This window comes from Siphateles boraxobius, unplaced genomic scaffold, assembly GCF_051911475.1.
Source record: "Siphateles boraxobius isolate OS27281-9 unplaced genomic scaffold, OSU_SipBor_1 12, whole genome shotgun sequence".
NCBI classification, from domain to species: domain Eukaryota; kingdom Metazoa; phylum Chordata; class Actinopteri; order Cypriniformes; family Leuciscidae; genus Siphateles; species Siphateles boraxobius.
The window spans coordinates 33,229,138-33,252,500 of record NW_027508722.1 but is presented as its reverse complement, the minus strand read 5'-3'; the positions used below and the strand labels follow the sequence as shown (position 1 = coordinate 33,252,500).

The 23,363-nt window shown below is 40.2% G+C and overlaps 1 protein-coding gene across 1 annotated transcript in view; it reads right to left on the bottom strand.

Annotated features, from left to right (window-relative positions):
• The window catches only part of sspo (SCO-spondin), a 130,744-nt gene that overhangs the window by 3,389 nt on the left and 103,992 nt on the right, over nucleotides 1–23,363 (bottom strand). The window contains exons 76-89 of the mRNA XM_077218704.1: nucleotides 22,740–22,889; nucleotides 17,097–17,263; nucleotides 16,755–16,900; nucleotides 13,307–13,527; nucleotides 13,161–13,196; nucleotides 11,841–12,005; nucleotides 11,261–11,470; nucleotides 8,572–8,739; nucleotides 7,434–7,568; nucleotides 3,575–3,818; nucleotides 2,581–2,733; nucleotides 2,407–2,453; nucleotides 1,039–1,209; nucleotides 1–137 (exon numbers count right to left, since the gene is read on the bottom strand). The exon at nucleotides 1–137 is cut by the window's left edge and continues 31 nt beyond it. Coding sequence (XP_077074819.1) covers nucleotides 1–137; nucleotides 1,039–1,209; nucleotides 2,407–2,453; nucleotides 2,581–2,733; nucleotides 3,575–3,818; nucleotides 7,434–7,568; nucleotides 8,572–8,739; nucleotides 11,261–11,470; nucleotides 11,841–12,005; nucleotides 13,161–13,196; nucleotides 13,307–13,527; nucleotides 16,755–16,900; nucleotides 17,097–17,263; nucleotides 22,740–22,889 — 2,150 coding nt within the window. The remainder of the gene's footprint in view (nucleotides 138–1,038; nucleotides 1,210–2,406; nucleotides 2,454–2,580; nucleotides 2,734–3,574; nucleotides 3,819–7,433; nucleotides 7,569–8,571; nucleotides 8,740–11,260; nucleotides 11,471–11,840; nucleotides 12,006–13,160; nucleotides 13,197–13,306; nucleotides 13,528–16,754; nucleotides 16,901–17,096; nucleotides 17,264–22,739; nucleotides 22,890–23,363) is intronic.

Sequence of the window (23,363 nt, the reverse complement as noted above, 5' to 3'; positions counted from 1 at the left end):
CTCCTCGCCGTCCCTCTCGAGCTCCTGAGGACACGCGTGATCACCGTCCTCACACACACACTCCCGGCGTCTGGAGATCACGCCTGACCCACAGCTGCGCGAGCAGGCCGACCACGGGGACCAGGGGCAAAGGTCATCTGGGGGAACCAGAGGTCACGGGGTCACGACACAAGAGCGGTGCAACGGATCACACAAGAGCGGTTCGGATCATTCACAGTTCTTGAGCCACGGATCGGATCGTTTTGTGCATCAGAAAAAGAAAACAAATCTAAAAATAATAATATTAAATATGTTTGGGGAGGGGAGTGTAACTTTACTTTTCAAATATTACTTAAAGCTCACTTGAAGTTCTTCGATACTATGTCAACAACTATTAGCCTAACTGATAAAGTTCACACATTATTAAAGACAAGTGAACAGTCAGTAATAAAATAAGAACAAATACACAAATTAAAAGCAGAGATTATTACTAAATAACAAAGTTACAAAGTCTAACAGTATTCATGTACAGACATTAATAATTAAGCCTACATGTAAAATAACACTATTTGTTCACAGTAGAAATTAAATACAGGTTCATCTTTGTTAAAGCTGTATTTTGTTAATAACATTAATGACACACACAGCAACAGGAATATTAGTGTACTGTCACTTTAAGAATGAATATACCGACAAACATCCGGTTTCTTTCTCAACTGTTCACTTATGATATAACCGAGAGAATACTTGATGAGGGTATATATTTATATATACCTTCATATAAATGTATATATGAGGGTATATATCCCGATTTTCGCCTCTTCTTCTGCGTTTAAAATGGCTGAATGTGTAAATTGGGAAGACAAAACACGTCCAAATTATAAACTTTCCCTCTATGATAGTTAAATTTAGCAGTTGATCGGCGAATCACACGCGTGCCGATCCGTTGCACTCCTAATAACACAATCATGTAAAGACACATTAATGAACTGCATGCAGAACGGACCATGTGTCTGCCGATTGTCTTTCTACTAAATAAGGAAAAGTCTATTCCAGTACCAAGACAAAGTCCAGCGTGACAGTCCTGGGTGTCTCTCTCAGGTCCAGTGCAGTGTGTGCCGTTGTTTCGCGGTGGAGGGTTGATACAGGCGCGGCTGCGGATCCGTTTACTCTTCCCACACGTCACGGGACAGTCCGACCACACAGACCACGGCGTCCAGCCACCGTCCACTAATGCATCACGGAAAAGTGATCATAAACAGACAGAGAAAGTGAATTTAATAGAGATTTTACTCACAATAAGTCATTTATAGCTATTTTAGAGCTGAGCAAAAATAGAAAATTTAGATTTTTTTAAATTTAAGTTTTATTTCTATGATCTGAAAATGACCATTTTAAATGTATAAATAATTAATGTATTTATATTTTAATATACAATGTAGTTATACAATTTAATATAAATTATACATACAATATATCATTTATATTAAGTTGATATTATATGTATGTTACTGTTAACTAGAACTATTAAAATAAAATAAAACAAATATTAGATGCAAAACTTAAAACTGAAATAAAAATAAATTAAAGTACATTCTAAATATTCTAAAAGAAACACTAAAAAATTACAAAAAAGGTATATATAATTACAAAGGTACATATATATAAAAAAAATTAAAACTAAAAATTAAATAAAAAACTAAATGAAAAATAAAAATATACAAATAAAAGCTACTTTAAAATATTAATAAATACTATAATAAAATTATGACCTGAAAATTACAATTTTAAATGTAGAAATAATATAGTTTTATTATTTTTGTGTGATTGTATTATATTTTATATTAATATTAATACAAAGTTTATATTACATTTATGTTATTGTTATCTAAAACTCTTATAATTCATTTCAAGTAATTAAAATAAAGCTGAAATGAAATTAAACAAATATTAGATTCGAAACCTAGACTTAAAACATTTAAATGAAAGTTGAAGTACTAAAAATACTCAAATTAAAACTGAAATTAAAATTAATTAAAGCTAAATAGAAATATTCTAAAAGAACCCCCCAAAACTAATTAATATGATAAAAGTATAAAATACTAAAAATTAAAAAACTATAAAAATTATAATGAATAAATTAAATAATAATATTTAATTTTTTTAAATATGTGTGTGTGTGTGTGTGTGTGTGTGTGCTGTGTGTGTGTGTGTGTGTGCTGTGTGTGTGTGTGTGTGTGTGTGTGTGTGTGTGTGTGTGTGTGTGTGTGTGTGTGTGTGTGTGTGTGTGTGTGTGTGTGTGTGTGTGTGTGTGTGTGTGTGTGTGTGTGTGTGTGTGTGTGTGTGTGTGTGTGTACAAATAAATGAGAAAGATTAGACATGTAATATAATGTATTTGAGTTGCATGTTTGTAAAGATCGCACACACCTCGACAGTCTATATCTTGGCAGTATTCTCCTTCTGGGATGCAGGTGCTGAAAACACACACAGTTTTTGCAGAACTTTGCACAATCCAAAATGTCCATTTATTCCCATGATTTCAAAAAATGTTGCTAAATGTGTAAAAACGACAATATTATCCCTGTTGCCAGTGTCTCTCACCATTGCTCACACTCCCCTTGTAACCAGGAGTCTCCGACTGCCAGCTCCCGCTGGTCCAGGACACACAGTGGGGGACACGGCCCCGGGTCACATGCTTTATGCTGGACCTCCTCAAACTGGCAGTTCACACCATCAGCTTCAGGAACCAGAGATCTGGAGGAAATAAAAACCTTTTCACAAAACTCTGCATTGATGGAGGATCCATGATGGGCACAAATGCATCACAAAGCATTTAATTACACATTACAAATACTTAATCATTACATTTATTTATATAAAATACAAAATACTTCTGTGAAAAAAATATTTAATTACACATTACAAATACTTAATCATTAAATTTATTTAAATAAATTAAAAAATACTTCTGTGAAAAAAATTATTTAATTACACATTACAAATACTTAATCATTCAATTTATTTAAATCAATTACAAAATACTTCTGTGAAAAAAAAGTATTTAATTAAAATACAAGTAATTTGTAATTTGTAAAAGACAAAAACTATGACTGTCGTATTGTATTGTATATGTCTATGGTCCTATTAAGCCGGATTATGAAAGTTAACATATGCGAAATAAATTTATACATTTAAATACGTTTTTTAAGTGTCATAAATACAAATTACAGTCTCTCAAAGTATGTAATTACACATTACAAATACTTTATCATTAAATGTATTTAAATAAAATACAAAATACTTCTGTGAAAAAAAGTATTTAATAAAAATACAAGTAATTTGTAATTTGTAAAAGACAAAAACTGTGACTGTCGTATTGTATTGTATATGTCTATGGTCCTATTAAGCCGGATTATGAAAGTTAACATATGCGAAATAAATTTATACATTTAAATAATTTTTTTAGGTGTTTTAAATACAAATTACAGTCTCTCTAAGTATTTAATTACAAATTAAATTTATTTTTGTTGAGGAAAATACAAATTAAAAGTAATTAAATCCGCATTTCAAATGTAATTCCACTCCTGCGGCGCACCTGAAGCGTGTCCTCCGGCCCGGGCCGCAGGTGGCGCTGCACGAGGCCCAGGTGGACCAGGAGCTCCAGCTGCAGCTGCTGTCTCCTGCGCAGGTGTGCTGAGTGCAGGTGAGCTCTCCGTCTGCGCAGGTGCAGTTATTACAGTCCAGCTGATGTGTGCTGCCCGCGGCCCAGCTCTGACCCCACGCGTCCAGACAGTCACACTGCCACAGCTGAACACACACACCGTCCTGCAGCAGCTGGCCTGCACACACACACACACACGACACAAGCAGAACATCTCAAACACTCTACTGTATGCTGTCAGAAAATGTGACCCTGGACCACAAAAGCTGTCACATGGGTTATTGTTTGAAATTGAGATGTATACATCATATGAAAGCTGAATAAATAAGCTTTCCATTGATATGTGTTTTGAGAGGATATGACAAGATATCGTAGAGATACGACTGTTGGAAACGATTTGTTCACCTTGTGCTCTTTGTGTAATTTTAGCACGATGTTCATTTGCACATTACAGTTTTTTACAATCACTTTGTTACTATTTTCAGAACCTTGATGTCATTTTTCACAACTCTAGACACAAAACTCACAACCAATTATCAAAATGCACATTTTTCAAAACTCTAACCATTTTCTCAATTGTTTGGATACAATACACATAAAACTTAGATCATTTGTTCATTCAACAAAAATCACTTGTTCAATATGACACAACTTAACATCAAAGTACTACTATTTCAAAAGGCAATTCACACATTACATTTCAAATGAATGTCTAATCATTTCCTTACACTGATCTAACTATCAATTGATACAACTGCTCAAAATGATAAGTAACTGTTGCGTTACTCTTAATGCATAGTTGTATGGAAACAGACAAACAATCTTCCATGTTTACAGTAAATCATGAAAGTTTCAAGATAACGAGATTCATTGTCACCAATTAGCGTGGAGCATGAACCAATTAGACTACAATATCCATGGATGTAGCCTAATATTTTATATTATACTGTAATGCTTCATCAAACACTGTGTCTATGGTCCCAAATACTGTACCACCTTTTCAGACTATTTAAAGTATTGACAGTACTGCACTGTAGAGATGCAGGCCCTTGGAATTGCTTGTCCAATTCTGCCAACTCGTTACTGATGATTGAGGGCACATTGTGGAATGAGTATATAAAGAGTTGATTGGGATCCAATTGCAATAGCATAGTGATACGTAACATGGAGCCAGCAGGTGATCCAGGTCACAATGGAGGTCAAGCAGTGGTGGGAGGAAGACGAGGAAGACGTGTTGGTCAAAGGAATGGTAGGGGACAGGCAGCCCTTCTGAGAGGTGGTCGTGGGCCTCGTTTGAGAGGTGTGGAGGAACGTGGTAGAGGACAAGGCCACGGACCAAGACAGCGGCAGCAACAGCATAGAGTGTCCAATGAAATTCGGGCAATAGTTGTAGACCATGTCATAAATCATGGCATGACAATGACTGAGGCGGCTACAATGATACAACCAAACCTGAGAAGGTCAACCGTGGCCTCAATAATCAGAACTTTCCGCAATGAGAACCGGTAAGTTATCAGCATGCACTAAACATTATGCTACTCTCAATTGTCAAATGACTGCATACCAATGTGTATCACAGAATAGGTGATGTGATCAAGTGTCTTCTTACTCTAATGTTCCCTGTAGAATGGTGACTAGGCCAAATAGTGGAGGCAGAGGCAAAATTCTAACTGACCAGCAAGAGCAGGCTGTGGTCGATTTGGTTCGTGCCAGAAATGATATTCGCCTTACAGAAATTCGCCAGCATATCTTGGACAATGAAGACATGTTCAACAATGTGGGATCCATAAGTTTGCCGACTATTGCACGCATACTGAAAAGGCACCAGGTATCTATAAAACAACTATACCATGTGCCTTTCGAAAGAAATGCAGACAGAGTGAAACAAATGAGGACTGAGTATGTTCAGGTAAGTTCAGTTTCAAGACGGCTGTTGTAAAAACATTCCCAAAAATTCTACATTGTACGGTAATCTCTAAATCTCTTTCCAAAATGTATTTTTAGAGGGTGATGGAGCTGGATGCTGATGACGACCATCACAAATTCATATATTTGGATGAGGCAGGTTTTAATCTGGCCAAGACAAGGAGGAGAGGTCGGAATTTCATTGGCCAGCGGGCAACCATCCAAGTACCTGGACAACGTGGGGCCAACATTACCATGTGTGCGGCTATATCAGAAGATGGTGTGGTGGGACGCAGACCTCATATTGGACCATATAATGCAGCTCTCCTTGTCACCTTTCTTGATGAGCTCGAACAGGTTTGTAGAGCTGAAGGTGTGACCTATGTCATTGTCTGGGACAATGTCAGGTTCCATCATGCTCATGTGGTGCAAGCATGGTTTCAGGCCCATGCACAATTTACCACCCTGTATTTACCCCCATACTCCCCCTTCCTTAACCCGATTGAGGAATTTTTCTCCGCATGGAGATGGAAGGTTCATGATAGGCACCCTCATGAACAAGTCACTCTTCTCCAGGCCATGGATGACGCCTGCAATGACATCACAGCAGACCAGTGTCAGGCCTGGATTCGCCATGCCCGAAGGTTTTTTCCAAGATGTTTGGCTAATGAAAACATCCATTGTGATGTAGATGAGAACCTGTGGCCAAATCCACAACACAGAGTTGATGACAATGTAGAAGTACAGTAATCACTGCTGTTTTATTTCTTACAGTGCAAGCAAGTTGAGGAACACTGCATTTGATGGTTTACAGTACTGTCTTTTCTTTTCTATTTCATAGCTAATTACTGTATTTTTGCTTTGATTAAAATAAACCAATGTTGTGATTGTACTGTAGTGTTTTGCATCAATATATTACAAACTTTGTTCAATGATTCCACTTTGTCTGTATTCTCTCTACTACTGCAGTACTTTACAGTAACAGAGGTATTTACTGTACATGTAGTACCATAATGAAACCTGTATCACCTATTTTGTTCTACAATAGTTAATGACTGTACGAACAATGACAGAGTGAAACTATCGGTTGCTTGTGTGTGGGTGATCTATAGTTGTGTTTCAATGGTATTTCACAGTAAATTTGTTTTTTGAACCAATGATTGTGCAAGTGCAAGATTTCTTTAAAGATGTGAATGCACAATGCAATGTTTTGAACATTAGACAACCTGTGTTACAAGTGATAACCGTTTTGAGTTTTGTGTCTAGAGTTTTGAAAAATGACATCAAGGTTCTGAAAATAGTAGCAAAGTGATTGTAAAAAACTGTAATTCCCACCAAACATGATTGTCAGACACTATTTTGTGTATTTAGTGAAAGTGAGGTATTCTAGAATACTGTGTGTGTGTGTGTGTGTGTTTGTGTGTGTGAATGTGTGTGTGTGTGCGAGAGTGTGTGTGTGCGAGAGTGGGTGTGTGTGTGTGTGTGAGTGTGTGCGTGTGTGTGCGCGTGCATGTGCGTGTGTGTGTGTGAATGTATGTATGTGTGTGTGTGTGTGTGTGTGTGTGTGAATGTATGTGTGTGTGTGTGTGTGCCTGTGTGTGTGAATGTGTGTGTGTGTGTGTGTGTGTGAATGTGTGTGAATGTGTGTGTGTGTGAGTGTGTGCGTGTGCGTTTGTGTGTGTGTGTGCGTGTGTGTGTGAATGTGTGTGTGAGAGTGTGTGCGTGCGTGTGTGCGCGTGTGCGCGTGTGTGTGTGCGTTTGTGTGTGTGTGCGTGTGTTTGTGTGTGCGTGTGTTTGTGTGTGAATGTGTGTGTGAGAGAGAGTGTGTGTGTGCGCGTGTGCGTGTGTGTGTGTGTGCGTGCGTGCGTGTGTGTGTGAGAGTGTTTACCCCGTGGGCAGCGGCAGCCCGGCTCACACTCGGCGTTGGTCCGGCACTCGATGCCCTGCTGCCGGTCTGAGCAGCGCTGAGGACACTCACTCGCACAGGACACAAACTCCTGTCCTGCGGGACACTCAGCATCATCTGCAAACACACATCACACATTATCATATTTCATACGCAGGCCTCTAAATCATCAGTATGTCTCACACAATCTCCTCCAGTCCTTCTGTCTCTGATTGATCATTTAGACTCTTTTATCAAGTAAAAGTCTTTAAGTGTCATTGTACAAACGTCCTCCTTCAGCTCGTGATTCATGTGTTTTTTGCGGTGAGTAAACGTAAGAATAACTTTGATATTGTTGGTAATATTTCAAAATGAACACTCACTGGTTTACTTGATTATCACCATACATAACATTTTAGAAAAATAGTATCAAATATGATCATCAGGCTTTTGAGAAAAGTTTATTTTTTCATCTCTCAATCATCATTGTGATGCATTGCATTGATCATGAAACGAAGCAAGCGACACAATTAGACATAAGTGACGAGTGACGAGTGATATTTATATGCATTTTATATCAGTATTCTGTTATAAAGATCTCACTGATTTACATTACAAGCATCAGAATTTCGAATAAATATCAGCATCTGCAGAAAACTGCATATTTTTGCTCAGTTTGGGCCTCACCATAAAAGCCTGATGAAATATGATACAAAACATAAAGATAGATTTAGTCTAAAGGTTCATATTTTTCTGATTATTATTTCACATGTCAGGCTTTACAGGGTTAAAATGCTTAATAAACATCTGTAAATTCAAAACTGACTGTAGTTATGTTCTTAAAGCATGTGCCTGGTCTCATTGTGCATGATTCATCAGTGCTTATTGTTTAAAAAATTAGTTTTCATAATATTTCACCAATATATAATAGCTTTTTTCACCTCTGAGACGACTTCTCTTCTCAGTTTATGTAATCAAGACTAAGTATGCACGAGGAAAAGTAATATTAACCAATAATATCAAAGCCTGCTTTCATGACACAATCAAATCCTGATGGATAAAATCAAGTTACGTTGTTTCCCAGCGAGTGAATATTTAATATGCAGTGTGTTGATGTTGAATCACGCGAGTGCTGTCGTACCGCAGGGTTTGGTGTTGCAGGGCTTGACCTGGTTCTTCTCTCCGCTGCACTTGCGGCCGCCGTTCTTCGGTGGAGGACTGGAACACGAGCGGGTCCTGATGGAGCGTCCGCCGGCACAGGCCTTATCACAGCGAGACCACGAGCTCCAGCGGGACCAGCCTCCGTCCACTGACACACAACACGACACAGGACAACACGACACAGGACAACACGACACAGCACAGGACAACACAGCACAACACAACACAGGACAACACAACACAACACAACATACAACACAACACAGCACAACACAACACAGCACAGCACAGCACGACATACAACACAACATACAACACAACATAGCATACAACACAACATACAACACAGCACAACATACAACACAACACAGCACAACACAACACAGCACAGCACGACATACAACACAACATACAACACAACACACAGCACAACACAACACAGCACAACACAACACACAGCACAACACAGCACAGGACAACACAACATACAACACAGCACAACACAGCACAACACAACACAGCACAGCACGACATACAACACAACATACAACACAACATAGCATACAACACAACATACAACACAGCACAACATACAACACAACACAGCACAACACAACACAGCACAGCACGACATACAACACAACATACAACACAACACACAGCACAACACAACACAGCACAACACAACACACAGCACAACACAGCACAGGACAACACAACATACAACACAGCACAACACAGCACAACACAACACAACACAGCACGACATACAACACAACATACAACACAACATAGCATACAACACAACATACAACACAGCACAACATACAACACAACACAGCACAACACAACACAGCACAGCACGACATACAACACAACATACAACACAACACACAGCACAACACAACACAGCACAACACAACACACAGCACAACACAGCACAGGACAACACAACATACAACACAGCACGACATACAACACAACATACAACATACAACACAACACACAGCACAGCACAACATACAGCACAACACAGCACGACATACAACACAACATACAACATACAACACAACACACAGCACAGCACAACACACAGCACAACACAGCACGACATACAACACAACATACAACATACAACACAACACACAGCACAGCACAACATACAGCACAACATACAACACAACACAACACACAGGACAGCACAACATACAGCACAACATACAACACAACACAACACACAGGACAGCACAACATACAACACAACATAACATACAACACAACACACAACACACAACACAACACACAACACAACACAGCACAACACAACATACAACACAACACAACAGCACAACACAACACACAACAACACACAGCACAACACACAGCACAACACAACACACAACAACACACAGCACAACACAACACACAGCACAACACAACACACAACAACACACAACACAACACAACACAACACACAGCACAACACACAGCACAACACAACACACAACAACACACAGCACAACACAACACACAACAACACAACACACAGCACAACACAACACACAGCACAACACACAGCATAACACAACACACAGCACAACACAACATACAGCACAACACAACACAACACACAGCACAACACAACACACAGCACAACACAACACACAACAACACACAGCACAACACAACACAACACACAGCACAACACAACACACAACAACACACAGCACAACACAACACAACACACAGCACAACACAACACACAGCACAACACACAGCATAACACAACACACAGCACAACACAACACAACACAGCACAACACACAGCATAACACAACACACAACACAACACAACAACACAACACACAGCACAACACAACACACAACACAACATACAGCACAACATACAACATACAGCACAACACAACACAACACACAACACAACACACAACACAACACACAGCACAACATACAACATACAGCACAACACAACACAACACACAACACACAACATACAGCACAACATACAACATACAGCACAACACAACACAACACACACAGCACACGTTACAGTCAGGTATAGTGCTGTAATGCTTCTCTTGTGCATCTCTTGTGTGTTCATACAGTCAAACCTAAATGTATTCAGACTCTTTCAACATTTCTCACATTATCAGTTTATTCGCTATAGTTGGAAAATGGTAATTAAATTGTACAGCTTTGAGGAGACCGAGAGAAACATCATCATGTATTTCTGCTCAGCAACACAGGACATCAAACATACGGCACATGCTAATAACTTTATTACTGTCTACCTTCAGTAATGTATAACAGTTCTACCTAATAACGTATTAGACAGATCGTAAACTAATGAACAGGAGAATGCGAGCTCTGGCGTTCTCAGCGCGTCAAAATAAAAGTCTCAACAACAAGCGTGTCTTATGTTAGAGTTCCTATCGGCGCTCGAACGCAACCAGGAAAACATTCCCAGAGGAGCCATTAGTTCTCGGAGAACCGTCCTGGTGTGAGATCCTAGAACTACCCGGTGCAAATTTGTTTTATTTTTTATTTATCTATTCGGGACAGTGCACATTAATGAACGGTCTTACACCTGAGTAGAGACTGTAAATGAGCCAGATTATAGCATAAATGCTAAAATGCTTTTAACTCACCGCGGCAGGCCCGGATGCTACAGAAGCGGTTCTCCAGGTTCCCTCCGAGGATGTCCGGACACCAGGTCCCGTTGAGGCCCGGGGCGAGGAAGCTTCTGACCCGCTGCTGTTGACCGACGCCACAGGATCGAGAGCAGGAGCTCCACTCGCTCCACTGCATCCAGGAGCAGTTCCTGAACACACACTCGGGGTCCCGACACACACCTCCATCTGACACACACACACACATATGAGTTAACAAGACATGAGCAAAAGGGTGAAACACTGCAATGTCTGGAATAGGGTTAATGGACGATAATAAAGCTCCAAAATACTGCCGTGCCACTGTATTTATTAAACGTATTAATGTCACTATGATTGTCTTTTTGAGTGCAATGCCTTTTTGCTGATGTGGCATTGAGTGTTTCCTGATGCTTCAGTTCAAACACACGTCTGATTCTTTCATTATTCGCACTGTAGTTTATGAGGTAAAAGGAACTGAAAAGATTTAAAAAGCTCCAACATCACTATCTATCACACTGCTGCTTCTTAAGAAAGCCTGATGAATATGCCTAGAGGTGTAGAGTGATGTGAGATGTACCGGGACACTGAGGCAGATTGCAGACTCTCTCCTGTCGACGCTCTCCAGAGCAGCGCTCATGAACACACTCTCTCCTGCGGGACTTCACAGCCGGAGAAGCCGGATCGCTGCAGGTTCGGGAACACGGACTCCACGCTGTCCACTGGGAAAATCCAGTGTCCTCATCTGGAGACACACAGAAGAAGAAGATTATAGATGGGGTGTGACAAGATCTTGTGCAAAATGTTGTTTGTCATTATTTCAAAACAGTGTTAAACCCTCATGTGGAGTCTGTCCACATGCTCATGTTCAAGAAATCACAGTTGTTGTAGCATTTCTATCGTAAAGAAGTGATCACATATTAAAGATTAAGTGGACTTTTGAATTAAATGTTGTTCCAATAGTAAATAAATTATGCTGTAAAGTGTAACAACAACAACATCAATCCCCAGACCGCTGGCGCCCTCTGGAGGCGTTAGTTATAATACATGAATCACATACTGTAAGTTGATTATATTATGTATATTACATTATGTATTTTAAATGTTGTTCAATAAAATATGATTAATTGCTTTTGATATTTTATCTGAAACAATTATTATTGCCTCATTGTTATTATATGTATATTTTAACTAATTTTAAATGCTTTTGTTCACTTAAGTCCATTTTTATTACCACAAATAATCATTCAATCGTCAAAATAATCGACCGATTACTTGATATCGCTAGTGGCATCCCAAGATTAGTTAAAACATTTAAAAATGCACCTGAACTGAATTTAAAAGAAGTGTTAAAATATCTAATTTTCGTGAACCCAATATTGTGTATCGCCTCGTGAGGTAAGTGTATTATCTCACCCCCAAAAAAACTAAAAAAACTAAAACAAAACATATATATATATATATATATATATATATATATATATATTAGTGCTGGGCAACAATTAATCGCAATTAATCACATCCAAAATAAAAGTTTGTGTTTACATAATATATGTGTGTGTAGTGTGTATAATTATTTTGTATATATAAATACACACACATGCATATATATATATTTATACATAATGTATATTATATATATATATATATATATATATATATATATATATAAATATTGCATATATAAATAACACTTTTTTCTTAAATATATACATGCATGTGTGTGTATTTATATATACAAAATAATTATACACACTACACACATATATTATGTAACCACAAATTTTATTTGTGATAAGATTAATCGTTGCCCAGCACAAATATATACAGTGCATATATAATTATTATTTTGCTAAATAAAAAAAATAAAAAAAATAAAAAATTGCATTTAACCAGTTACCTGGTAAAGATGGTTCCTCTGTCGGAACTGTCACCACTGTAAAGACAATAAAGAACAGAATTACTATGAAGTGATAAATAACAGTAGTCCATGAGTAACCATGCATATTTCTAGCAATAACATATTTGAGTATTTCTGGCATGTACGTGTGCAGTCGGGTGTCTGGCAGTATGCGGTGTCCGTCAGGGGCCCGTCACAGTCTCGGCCCCCGTGAGCAGGACTGGGCCGGTCACAGACTCGGCTGCGACTCTTCTGGCCGAGACCTCCGCAGCTGAGAGAGCAGGGGCCCCAGGGGCCCCACGGGGACAGGCCTCCATCACGGGGACATGCGACCAGAGAACAGTTCCACAGGCCGTGTTCACAGGTGCTTCAGGAAAGAAACAAATCAATGCAAAAATGCTTGTTTCCAGTCCAAATAACTGAAAATTCTTAAATCAAGATGCATTTAGTAGATGAGTAAAATTACATGTATTATGGTATTATGTCTTGTTTTCCGGGGGAATTTATCAAAATGAAGTGAGTTTTTGCTTAAAACAAAACAAAATTATCTACCAATTGGGTAAAAATTATCTTAATTCAAACAGAAACAAGTATATTTTTCTGACCCCATTGGCAGATAATTTTGCTTGTTTTAAGCAAAAACTCCCTTAAAGGTGCAGTGTGAGATTTGTAGCGCCATCTAGAGGTGAGGTTACAAATTGCAAACAACAAAAGTTACGGTGGCCAACAGGAAGTGATGTCATCGTCTGAGACAGCTGAGAGTAGCCGGTTCAGCAATGAGGTTTCTTTACAAGGATAAATTAAGAAATTATGTTTACTTAATTATTCAGTAAAACTATATGTTATTGTTACTTGTTCATCATTGTGTCAGTTTTTTATTCGCTGACTTAGCTAGCATCTTTGCACGAAGAGCAACATAGTGACGAAACGCGTTTGTCCGTTTAGGGCCACCGTAGAAACATGTCGGCGCATTTCAATGTAAGGGAACACGGGGTGTGTGACAGAAACGGCTCATTCTAAGGTGATACAAATATAAAGGTTCATTAAGTAAGGTCTTTATACACCACTGAAAACTTCTTTTTCAAGGTAGTGAGGAAACGCGCTCTGTAGCGCTGTGTGTTCGCTGTAGCGCTGTGTGTTCGCTGTAGCGCTGTGTGTTCGCTGTAGCGCTGTGTGTTCGCTGTAGCGCTGTGTGTTCACTGTAGCGCTGTGTGTTCGCTGTAGCACTGTGTGTTCGCTGTAACGCTGTGTTCGCTGTAGCGCTGTGTGTACGCTGTAGCGCTGTGTGTTCACTGTAGCGCTGTGTGTTCACTGTAGCGCTGTGTGTTCACTGTAGCGCTGTGTGTTCACTGTAGCGCTGTGTGTTGGCTGTAGCACTGTGTGTTCGCTGTAACGCTGTGTTCGCTGTAGCGCTGTGTGTACGCTGTAGCGCTGTGTGTTCACTGTAGCGCTGTGTGTTCACTGTAGCGCTGTGTGTTCACTGTAGCGCTGTGTGTTCACTGTAGCGCTGTGTGTTCGCTGTAGCGCTGTGTGTTCGCTGTAGCACTGTGTGTTCGCTGTAACGCTGTGTTCGCTGTAGCGCTGTGTGTACGCTGTAGCGCTGTGTGTTCGCTGTAGCGCTGTGTGTTCGCTGTAGCGCTGTGTGTTCACTGTAGCGCTGTGTGTTCGCTGTAGCGCTGTGTGTTGGCTGTAGCGCTGTGTGTTCGCTGTAGCGCTGTGTGTTCGCTGTAGCGCTGTGTGTTCGCTGTAGCGCTGTGTGTTCGCTGTAGCGCTGTGTGTTCGCTGTAGCGCTGTGTGTACGCTGTAGCGCTGTGTTCGCTGTAGCGCTGTGTGTTCGCTGTAGCGCTGTGTGTTCGCTGTAGCGCTGTGTGTTCGCTGTAGCGCTGTGTGTTCGCTGTAGCGCTGTGTTCGCTGTAGCGCTGTGTGTTCGCTGTAGCGCTGTGTGTTCGCTGTAGCGCTGTGTGTTCACTGTAGCGCTGTGTGTTCACTGTAGCGCTGTGTGTTCGCTGTATCGCTGTGTGTTCGCTGTAGCGCTGTGTGTTCTCTGTAGCGCTGTGTGTTCGCTGTAGCGCTGTGTGTTCGCTTTAGCGCTGTGTGTTCCCTGTAGCGCTGTGTGTTCGCTGTAACGCTGTGTGTTCGCTGTAGCGCTGTGTGTTCGCTGTAGCGCTGTGTGTTCGCTGAAGCGTTGTGTGTTCGCTGAAGCGCTGTGTGTTCGCTGTAGCGCTGTGTGTTTCGCTGTAGCGCTGTGTGTTCGCTGTAGCGCTGTGTGTTCGCTGTAGCGCTGTGTGTTCGCTGTAGCGCTGTGTGTTCGCTGTAGCGCTGTGTTTTCGCTGTAGCGCTGTGTGTTCGCTGTAGCGCTGTGTGTTTCGCTGTAGCGATGTGTGTTCGCTGTAGCGCTGTGTGTTCGCTGAAGCGCTGTGTGTGTGCTGTGTGTTCGCTGTAGCGCTGTGTGTTCGCTGTAGCGCTGTGTGTTCGCTGTAGCGCTGTGTTTTCGCTGTAGCGCTGTGTGTTCGCTGTAGCGCTGTGTGTTCGCTGTAGCGCTGTGTGTTCGCTGTAGCGCTGTGTGTTCGCTGTAGCGCTGTGTGTTCACTGTAGCGCTGTGTGTTCGCTGTAGCGCTAGCGCTGTGTGTTCGCTGTAGCGCTGTGTGTTCGCTGTAGCGCTGTGTGTTCGCTGTAGCGCTGTGTGTTCGCTGTAGCGCTGTGTGTTCGCTGTAGCGCTGTGTGTTCGCTGTAGCGCTGTGTGTTCACTGTAGCGCTGTGTGTTCGCTGTAGCGCTAGCGCTGTGTGTTCGCTGTAGCGCTGTGTGTTCGCTGTAGCGCTGTGTGTTCGCTGTAGCGCTGTGTGTTCGCTGTAGCGCTGTGTGTTCGCTGTAGCGCTGTGTGTTCGCTGTAGCGCTGTGTGTTCGCTGTAGCGCTGTGTTCACTGTAGCGCTGTGTGTTCGCTGTAGCGCTGTGTGTTCGCTGTAGCGCTGTGTGTTCGCTGTAGCGCTGTGTGTTCGCTGTAGCGCTGTGTGTTTGCTGTAGCGCTGTGTGTTTGCTGTAGCGCTGTGTGTTCGCTGTAGCGCTGTGTGTTCGCTGAAGCGCTGTGTGTTCGCTGTAGCGGTGTGTGTTCGCTGTAGCGCTGTGTGTTCGCTGAAGCGCTGTGTGTTCGCTGTAGCGGTGTGTGTTCGCTGTAGCGCTGTGTGTTCGCTGTCGGCTACGCTACAAACATGACCACACAATATGTGGACCTCCATATAAGGGGGCGCCCGCGGTTATGGAGATATAAATGTCTCATTCTAAGGTAATAAAAACATAACGGTAATTATGCAAGGTCTTTATTCACCACTGAAAACATAGTTATTGATCTTATATTGCATTTCTGTCAATAGATCCTCAGAAATATTACACATTGCACCTTTAATTTTTATTTATTTCCCCAGAAAACAAAACATAATATCTTATGGCATTTTCTACTTAAATAAATGCATCTCAATTTAAGATTTTTTTTTTATATTTGGACCGGAAACAACAGAAAGCATTTTTTGCAGTGTATATTATTGAAAAACAGAAGGTTATTAATTAGAAACGCCATGTAGATTGGCAGTTACAGTACCAGGAACTACACTCATGCATCAGCTCGTCTCCAGACATGACCTCTGACCCAACGCTGATGTTCTGGAGGTCAGGGGTCAACTCAGGGGTCAACGATACGCTTTGTAAAGAGGTCAGGAAGTCAGTGTCCACCAGACATGGACATTCCTACAAACACATGGTTAAAGGGAATCAGAATACCAGCTTTTTAAAAGGATGCATCCTGGTTACTTTGAGTTATCAGTGTTTTTTTTCAGTTGATACTGTTTGCATTGCAGCAGTAATCTTCTCTTTTTTATTCTATCTGTCCCTGTAGAACCCTGTAGTATGCAAATGCAGCTGTGTGACATGATTGCGCGCTCACGTGAAGACAGGATCCGTTGTGCTGGAAGGTGTTGTGTGGACAGTGGCAGCCCTCCTCACAGCCCTCTGAGTAACAGCCCTCGAGACCACTGACCTGAGAACAGCTGAACGGACAGCCTTCGCCCCGCTCACACTCCCTGTAGAGACGGCCAGGGGGACAGCCCACCTCTGCTCAACACACACACATACACACACACACACGCACGTGCACACACGCACGCACACGCGCACGCGCACGCACACACACACACACACACAGCCAAACACACACGCACGCACACAGCCAAACACACACACACACGCACACACACACACACACACACACACACGCACACACACACACACGTATGCACGCACACACACACACACACACACACACACGCACCCACACGCACACAGCCAAACACACACACGCACACACACACACACAGCCAAACACACACACACACACGCACACACACACACAGCCAAACACACACACACGCACAGGCAGACAGCCAAACACACACGCACACACACACACAGCCAAACACACGTACATACACGCACGCACCCGCACACAGCCAAACACACACAAACACACACACACACACAGCCAAACACACACACACACACAGGCACACAGCCAAAAACACACACACACAGCCAAACACACGCACCCACACGCACACAGACAAACACACACACACACGCGCACACACACACACACAAACGCACACACACATACACGCATACAGCCAAACACACGCACACAAACACGCACACACACACACACAAATTTATATAAATATATGGAATTATATATCACAAATATATATATAAAAAAATAACTAAAATATATCACCATACAGTACTTCCCCAGTTGATTGATTACAATTGCAAACATTTTTGTATTATAAGTTTTCTGAACTATAATGTTTAGATATGTGTGATGTTTAGAAATGTCATGTTTAGTATCCAATTAATTATGCAGAATTTGCATAGATTTCCAAAAAAATTATCCAATCGTAACATTGGATAAAGCCAGGCTCAAATTGTTTGTTTTATTTTGTTGACATATTAGAGTTGAAGATTTTTACTGAGGGGATTTTGGATTTCTATTTTTATCACTTCATAATTAAACCGCCAACACACAGAAAAAACTAAATTGCACATGTTAACCTACCTCCACCTTTAACACTTGCTACAATAACTCTTATTTTAAAACCTGGTAAAGCATCAACTGATTGCTCATCATACAGGCCAATCAGTCTCATGAGAGTGGACACAAAAATATTATGTAAAGTTCTTGCTAAAAGACTAGACCCACACGTCCCTTCACTGTAATAATAATGCCAGAGATAATGCACTATTGTCTTTAGATGCAAGTAGGGCTGTAGTACTCGAGTCCGGTCTCGAGACCATTTTTCTATGGTCTCTGACTTGTCTCGGACTCGCTGGTATTCGGACTCGGACTTGTCTCGGTCTCGGCCACTGGTCTTGCCAAATGTGCCTTTCAAAGGTGTCTTTATTATGTTCGCAGTAAGCACACATAAAAGCCGCCTATTTGCTCTGGAGTGAGCCGCAATTGCGCCAGAACCACCCAGTCGTCGAGATAATTCAGCACGCACACTCCCCGGAGTCTCAGGGGCGAAAGCGGCGCGTCCATACACTTCGTAAATGTACGGGGTGGTAGGGACAGACCGAACGGCATCGGTGTATTGATAAGCCTGCCCCTCGAGGGCGTATCTCAAGAATGGCCTGTGATGAGGGGCTATCTGGATGCGTCTTTCAGATCCACAGTGAAACACTGCTATTATGAGGTATCACCATATGTCATCATTCTGTTTTCTTTAGATTAGAATATTATATGATATCAAGGGGAATGTCTATACTTAAAAATCCTGGGTGTTGTGAGACTGTTTTTGCTTTTAGATCAACAAATAATAACCCAAAATGATTGTCTTGATAATGTCTTGCATAAGACTTTTATTTCCTGTCCTGGACTCGGTCTTGACTCGGACTCAAACCTTTTTGAACTCGGTCTTGCCTTGGACTCTAACCTCTTTGGACTTGGACTTGACTTGGACTCGACTAGTCCTGGTCTTGGTCTTGACTTGGACTCGACAAAGGTGGTCTTGACTACAGCCCTAGATGCAAGACAGGCATTTGATAGAATAGAGTGGCCTTATTTGTTTAATGTATTGCCGAGATATGGAATTGGGGGAAAGTTTTTAAAATGGATACAGTTACTATACACCGGCCCTGTGGCATGTGTAAGGACTAATAACAATTTATCAAGCCAAATAACCCTAGAAAGATCAACCCGTCCGGGCTGCCCTCTGTCCCCATTATAGTTTGTTCTGGCCATTGAGCCGCTAGCCATATCTCTCCGAAATGAAGCAAATCTGTCAGGAATTACTATTGGAGACAAAGAACATAAAATATCACTAAACGCAGATGATATGATACTTTTCACGTCCAAATTATCGACTAGCATACCAGCAATATTACAATTAATTAATAGGTTTGGTAAGTCTTCGGGATATAATATTAATGACACAAAATCTTCCATACTTTTCCTAAACAAGGAGGAAAGGAGTAACCCAGTCATAAGATCGCCATTTTTTAATGCATGAGAAGGATTTACATATCTTGGAGTTAAGATTACCCCCTAAATTACTAAAATTGTTAAAGCAAATTATGATCCGCTAATGGGTGAAGTACGTGAATCAGTTGAGAAATGGACAACAATGCCCATATCAATGATTGGCCGAATTAATTTGATTAACTCTGCCGAAATTTTTATACCTGTTTCAGTCACTCCCACTGCCACTGCCAAAACATTTTTTTAAGGAAATTAACAAGATTCTTTGTAGGTTTATCTGGAACAATAGAAAATCTAGACTTAAGCTTAGACTACTGTATCTTCCATATGACAGAGGTGGTTTACTGATGCCGAGTTTACAGTGGTACTACTGGGCCGCTCAGCTTCGATGCGCTATGTTTTACTTCTGCACACGGTCTCCTCCAGCCTGGGTTTCTATTGAACAAACAATATCTAAGCTCCCAGTAAGATTATACTTATATTCATCAGATCCAAAGACCTTAAAAAAATAAAACAACAAATCCTCTCCTAAAGAATACTATTGATATATGGTTCAAAGCTCACAAACATATTGGGGATACACCTTCTATTTCTCAGTTGAGAAACAATGACGTTAGTCTGAAATATTAAATTCCTCAAAAACATTTTTTTAAGGACTTACAATTGAAACATTTTATTTTAAAGCATTGTGATGCCCTTCGGGAGCCGCCGCTGTCCTGTTTGGAGAATATTATGATAAAGCATGGACATGGGAAATCTCAAATTTCTATATTATATGCTGCACTTATCTCGTATGATAAGGAATCCAGTAAAGATAGAATGAGGGCTTGGAGTTTGGATATTAAAGAAGATATTGAGGAAACTGATTGGTCAAAAGCATGCTTAAAAGCTCAAATACAAACGATTAATACAAGAATGAAGCTATTGCAACATAAATGGTTGATGAGAACATACATAACCCCTGAAATACTTAACAAATGGTCCCCGGATATTCCAGACACATGTGTGAAAACTTTAATTCACTGTGTATGGGAGTGCCCTAAATTGGTAACTTTGTGGAAAATGGTTGTCTGTACTCTAAGTAACATCACAAAAACTCAAATACCGTGCATCGCGAAACTTTGCATTCTGGGGATTCACCCAGATCATCTTTCTATCAATAACAATCAGTGGACTCTTATTGACTTTGGCCTCCTGCAGGCTAGGAGGATGGTTGCTTTGAGTTGGAAAGAGACCGAAATATCTTCTGCACACTCTTGGATTAAGGAGATGGCAATGCGTGTTACTTCAGAGAAGTTAACGTACATTACAAGAGGTAAAGCACAGCAATTTGAAGAGATGTGGGCAACCTTTAATTGATTTCCTTAAGAAATAAGAGGGTGCATTTATTAATGTTTTGAGTGAGACATATTTTTGTTCGGTTTTGTTTATTTTAATTGCTGCTGCTTTGATCAACGTATTTGGAATGTTTTTGTAACTTATTTTCCGTTTGGTGACATAATTTTTGTTATTTGGTTATTGTTTGTTTTATTGGAAAATCAATAAAAAAACATTGTTGGAAAAAAAAATGCACATGTTTTTAGGAATAAAATGTTGTAGCCGAATGTGATATGAACAAACCCCTCAGTAAAAACCTTCAGCATATAGATAGGAATAAAACTGTAGTGGTGCGTGGTGTGTATAAGTGTTGTAGAAGTGGAGATAAAACTGTTTTTACCTGTAGTGTCTAGCCTTAAAAACACATTTCCTAATATTCTTAAGACAAGACACCCTGAACGTCATTATATAATTCAAGCTAACTAAAATATTGAAATATGTAAATAAATACACCAGTCTTTCAGAATAGGGCTCAAGGACAGGAACTTTTCCCACAACAAATCTCTAAAAATGGCTGATTTGAATTTACAGGGGATTTGGAGAGAAGATCACAAGGGATGCTGGGAAATTTCACTCTTAAATGAGGACGGCGTGTTATCCGGCGTTTGGCTGCATTAGCCTTGAGCTCTGAAGACTTCACACTGTCTTACACAACACAACCCGTTTGAGAGCACTTTCTGCTGTCACTGGATCAGCGCTCACAGAGGAGCGTTACTCATAATCCTAGGATACATCTACTCAAATATTCCTGAAGCTCTCACATCTTCTGTCAAAAACAAAGCTAATTTAAAAAATAAGGTGAAATGCTTTCAGGGAACAAAACAAGTCGATTTCATAAAGGTTTCTAAATCTTGTAAATCCTGGTCTGTGTCCGTGACATTAACAATCTTGCTATATGCAATCTTGCTTTATAGACATCAAGCACGTCTGATTCACGTCTGGTTGGTTTTTAGAGCCACTTCTCTTTCTGTGATATTCATCATAATTATGTGTAAAAATAAAAATAGCACCTAACCTATTGGCTAGCTCTTCATTTTGAAACTCAGATTATTTAATTATACATGTAGGTCTGCATGTTTTTCAACGATTCTATTTCTAACAAGAAACATGAATAAGATATTTATTTATTATTTATGTATTTATTTATTTGTTTATTTATGGATGAAGCCCCAAACACACTGACCATTTTAATGGACCTGAAACATAGGCTTTATTTTCTTTATTTTGCATTATTTATGTACAGTATTTTGCTCTATTTGTATTTTTTGCATTATTTATTTATTTTCGTATACTTATTTGCTCATTTTTGCATCAAGCCCTACAAGCACTGATCATCTTAATGATCCTAAAAAAATGCTTTATTTTCTTAATTTTGCATTAATTTATTTTATTTTGCCTTTTATTTTTTTTACATTATTTTATTTTATTTTGTCTGAAGCCACGATCACACTGACCCATCTTAACGGTCCTAAAAATATGCTTGGTTTTCTTAATTTTGTATTATTTATTTATTTATTTTGAATCATTTATTTATTTGTTTTGTTTTATTTATTTTGCATTATTTGTTTATTTATTTAATTTGAATCGTAAGCCCCAATCAGAGCGTCTCCATGGGCCTAAAACTAAATGATTTATTTGTATTGCTTGCTCCGAGACAGAGCTGGATGTAGTTTGCCGTACCCAGACACACGTGTGTGTTGCAGGTCTTGCTCTGGCGTCTCATCCCCGAGCAGGGGAGCGTTCGGCAGGAGCGGGTTCGACTCTGAGACCCTCCACCACAGCTGACCGAGCACGAGGACCACGCTGACCAGGCCAACCAAGGGCCAGAATCTACAAGAGCAAATGTACTTGGAGAAAACTGAGATTTCGGAAACAATATATGTGACCCTGGACCACAAGACCAGTCACATGTCACACGGGTATATCTGTGACAATAGCAAACAATACATTGTATGGGTCAAAATGATTGATTTTTCTTTGATGCCAAAAATCATTAGGATATAAAGTAAAGATATTTAGTAAATTTCTTATCGTAAATATATAAAACATTTATTTTTGTGAGTGAATGCAGCACAATCGAGAATATAAATTTTCTCAATATTTGGATTTTTTTGCACCCTCAGATTCCAGATGTTCAATAGTTGTATCTCGGCTAAATATTGTCTTATCCTAACAAACCATACATAAATGGAAAGCTTATTTATTCAGCTTTCAGATTATGTATAAATCTCAGTTGTTTTCAGTTTTCTGATTTTTGTTTAGTTTAAGTTGGAAGTAGTCAAATTATTATTAAAAACTAAATAG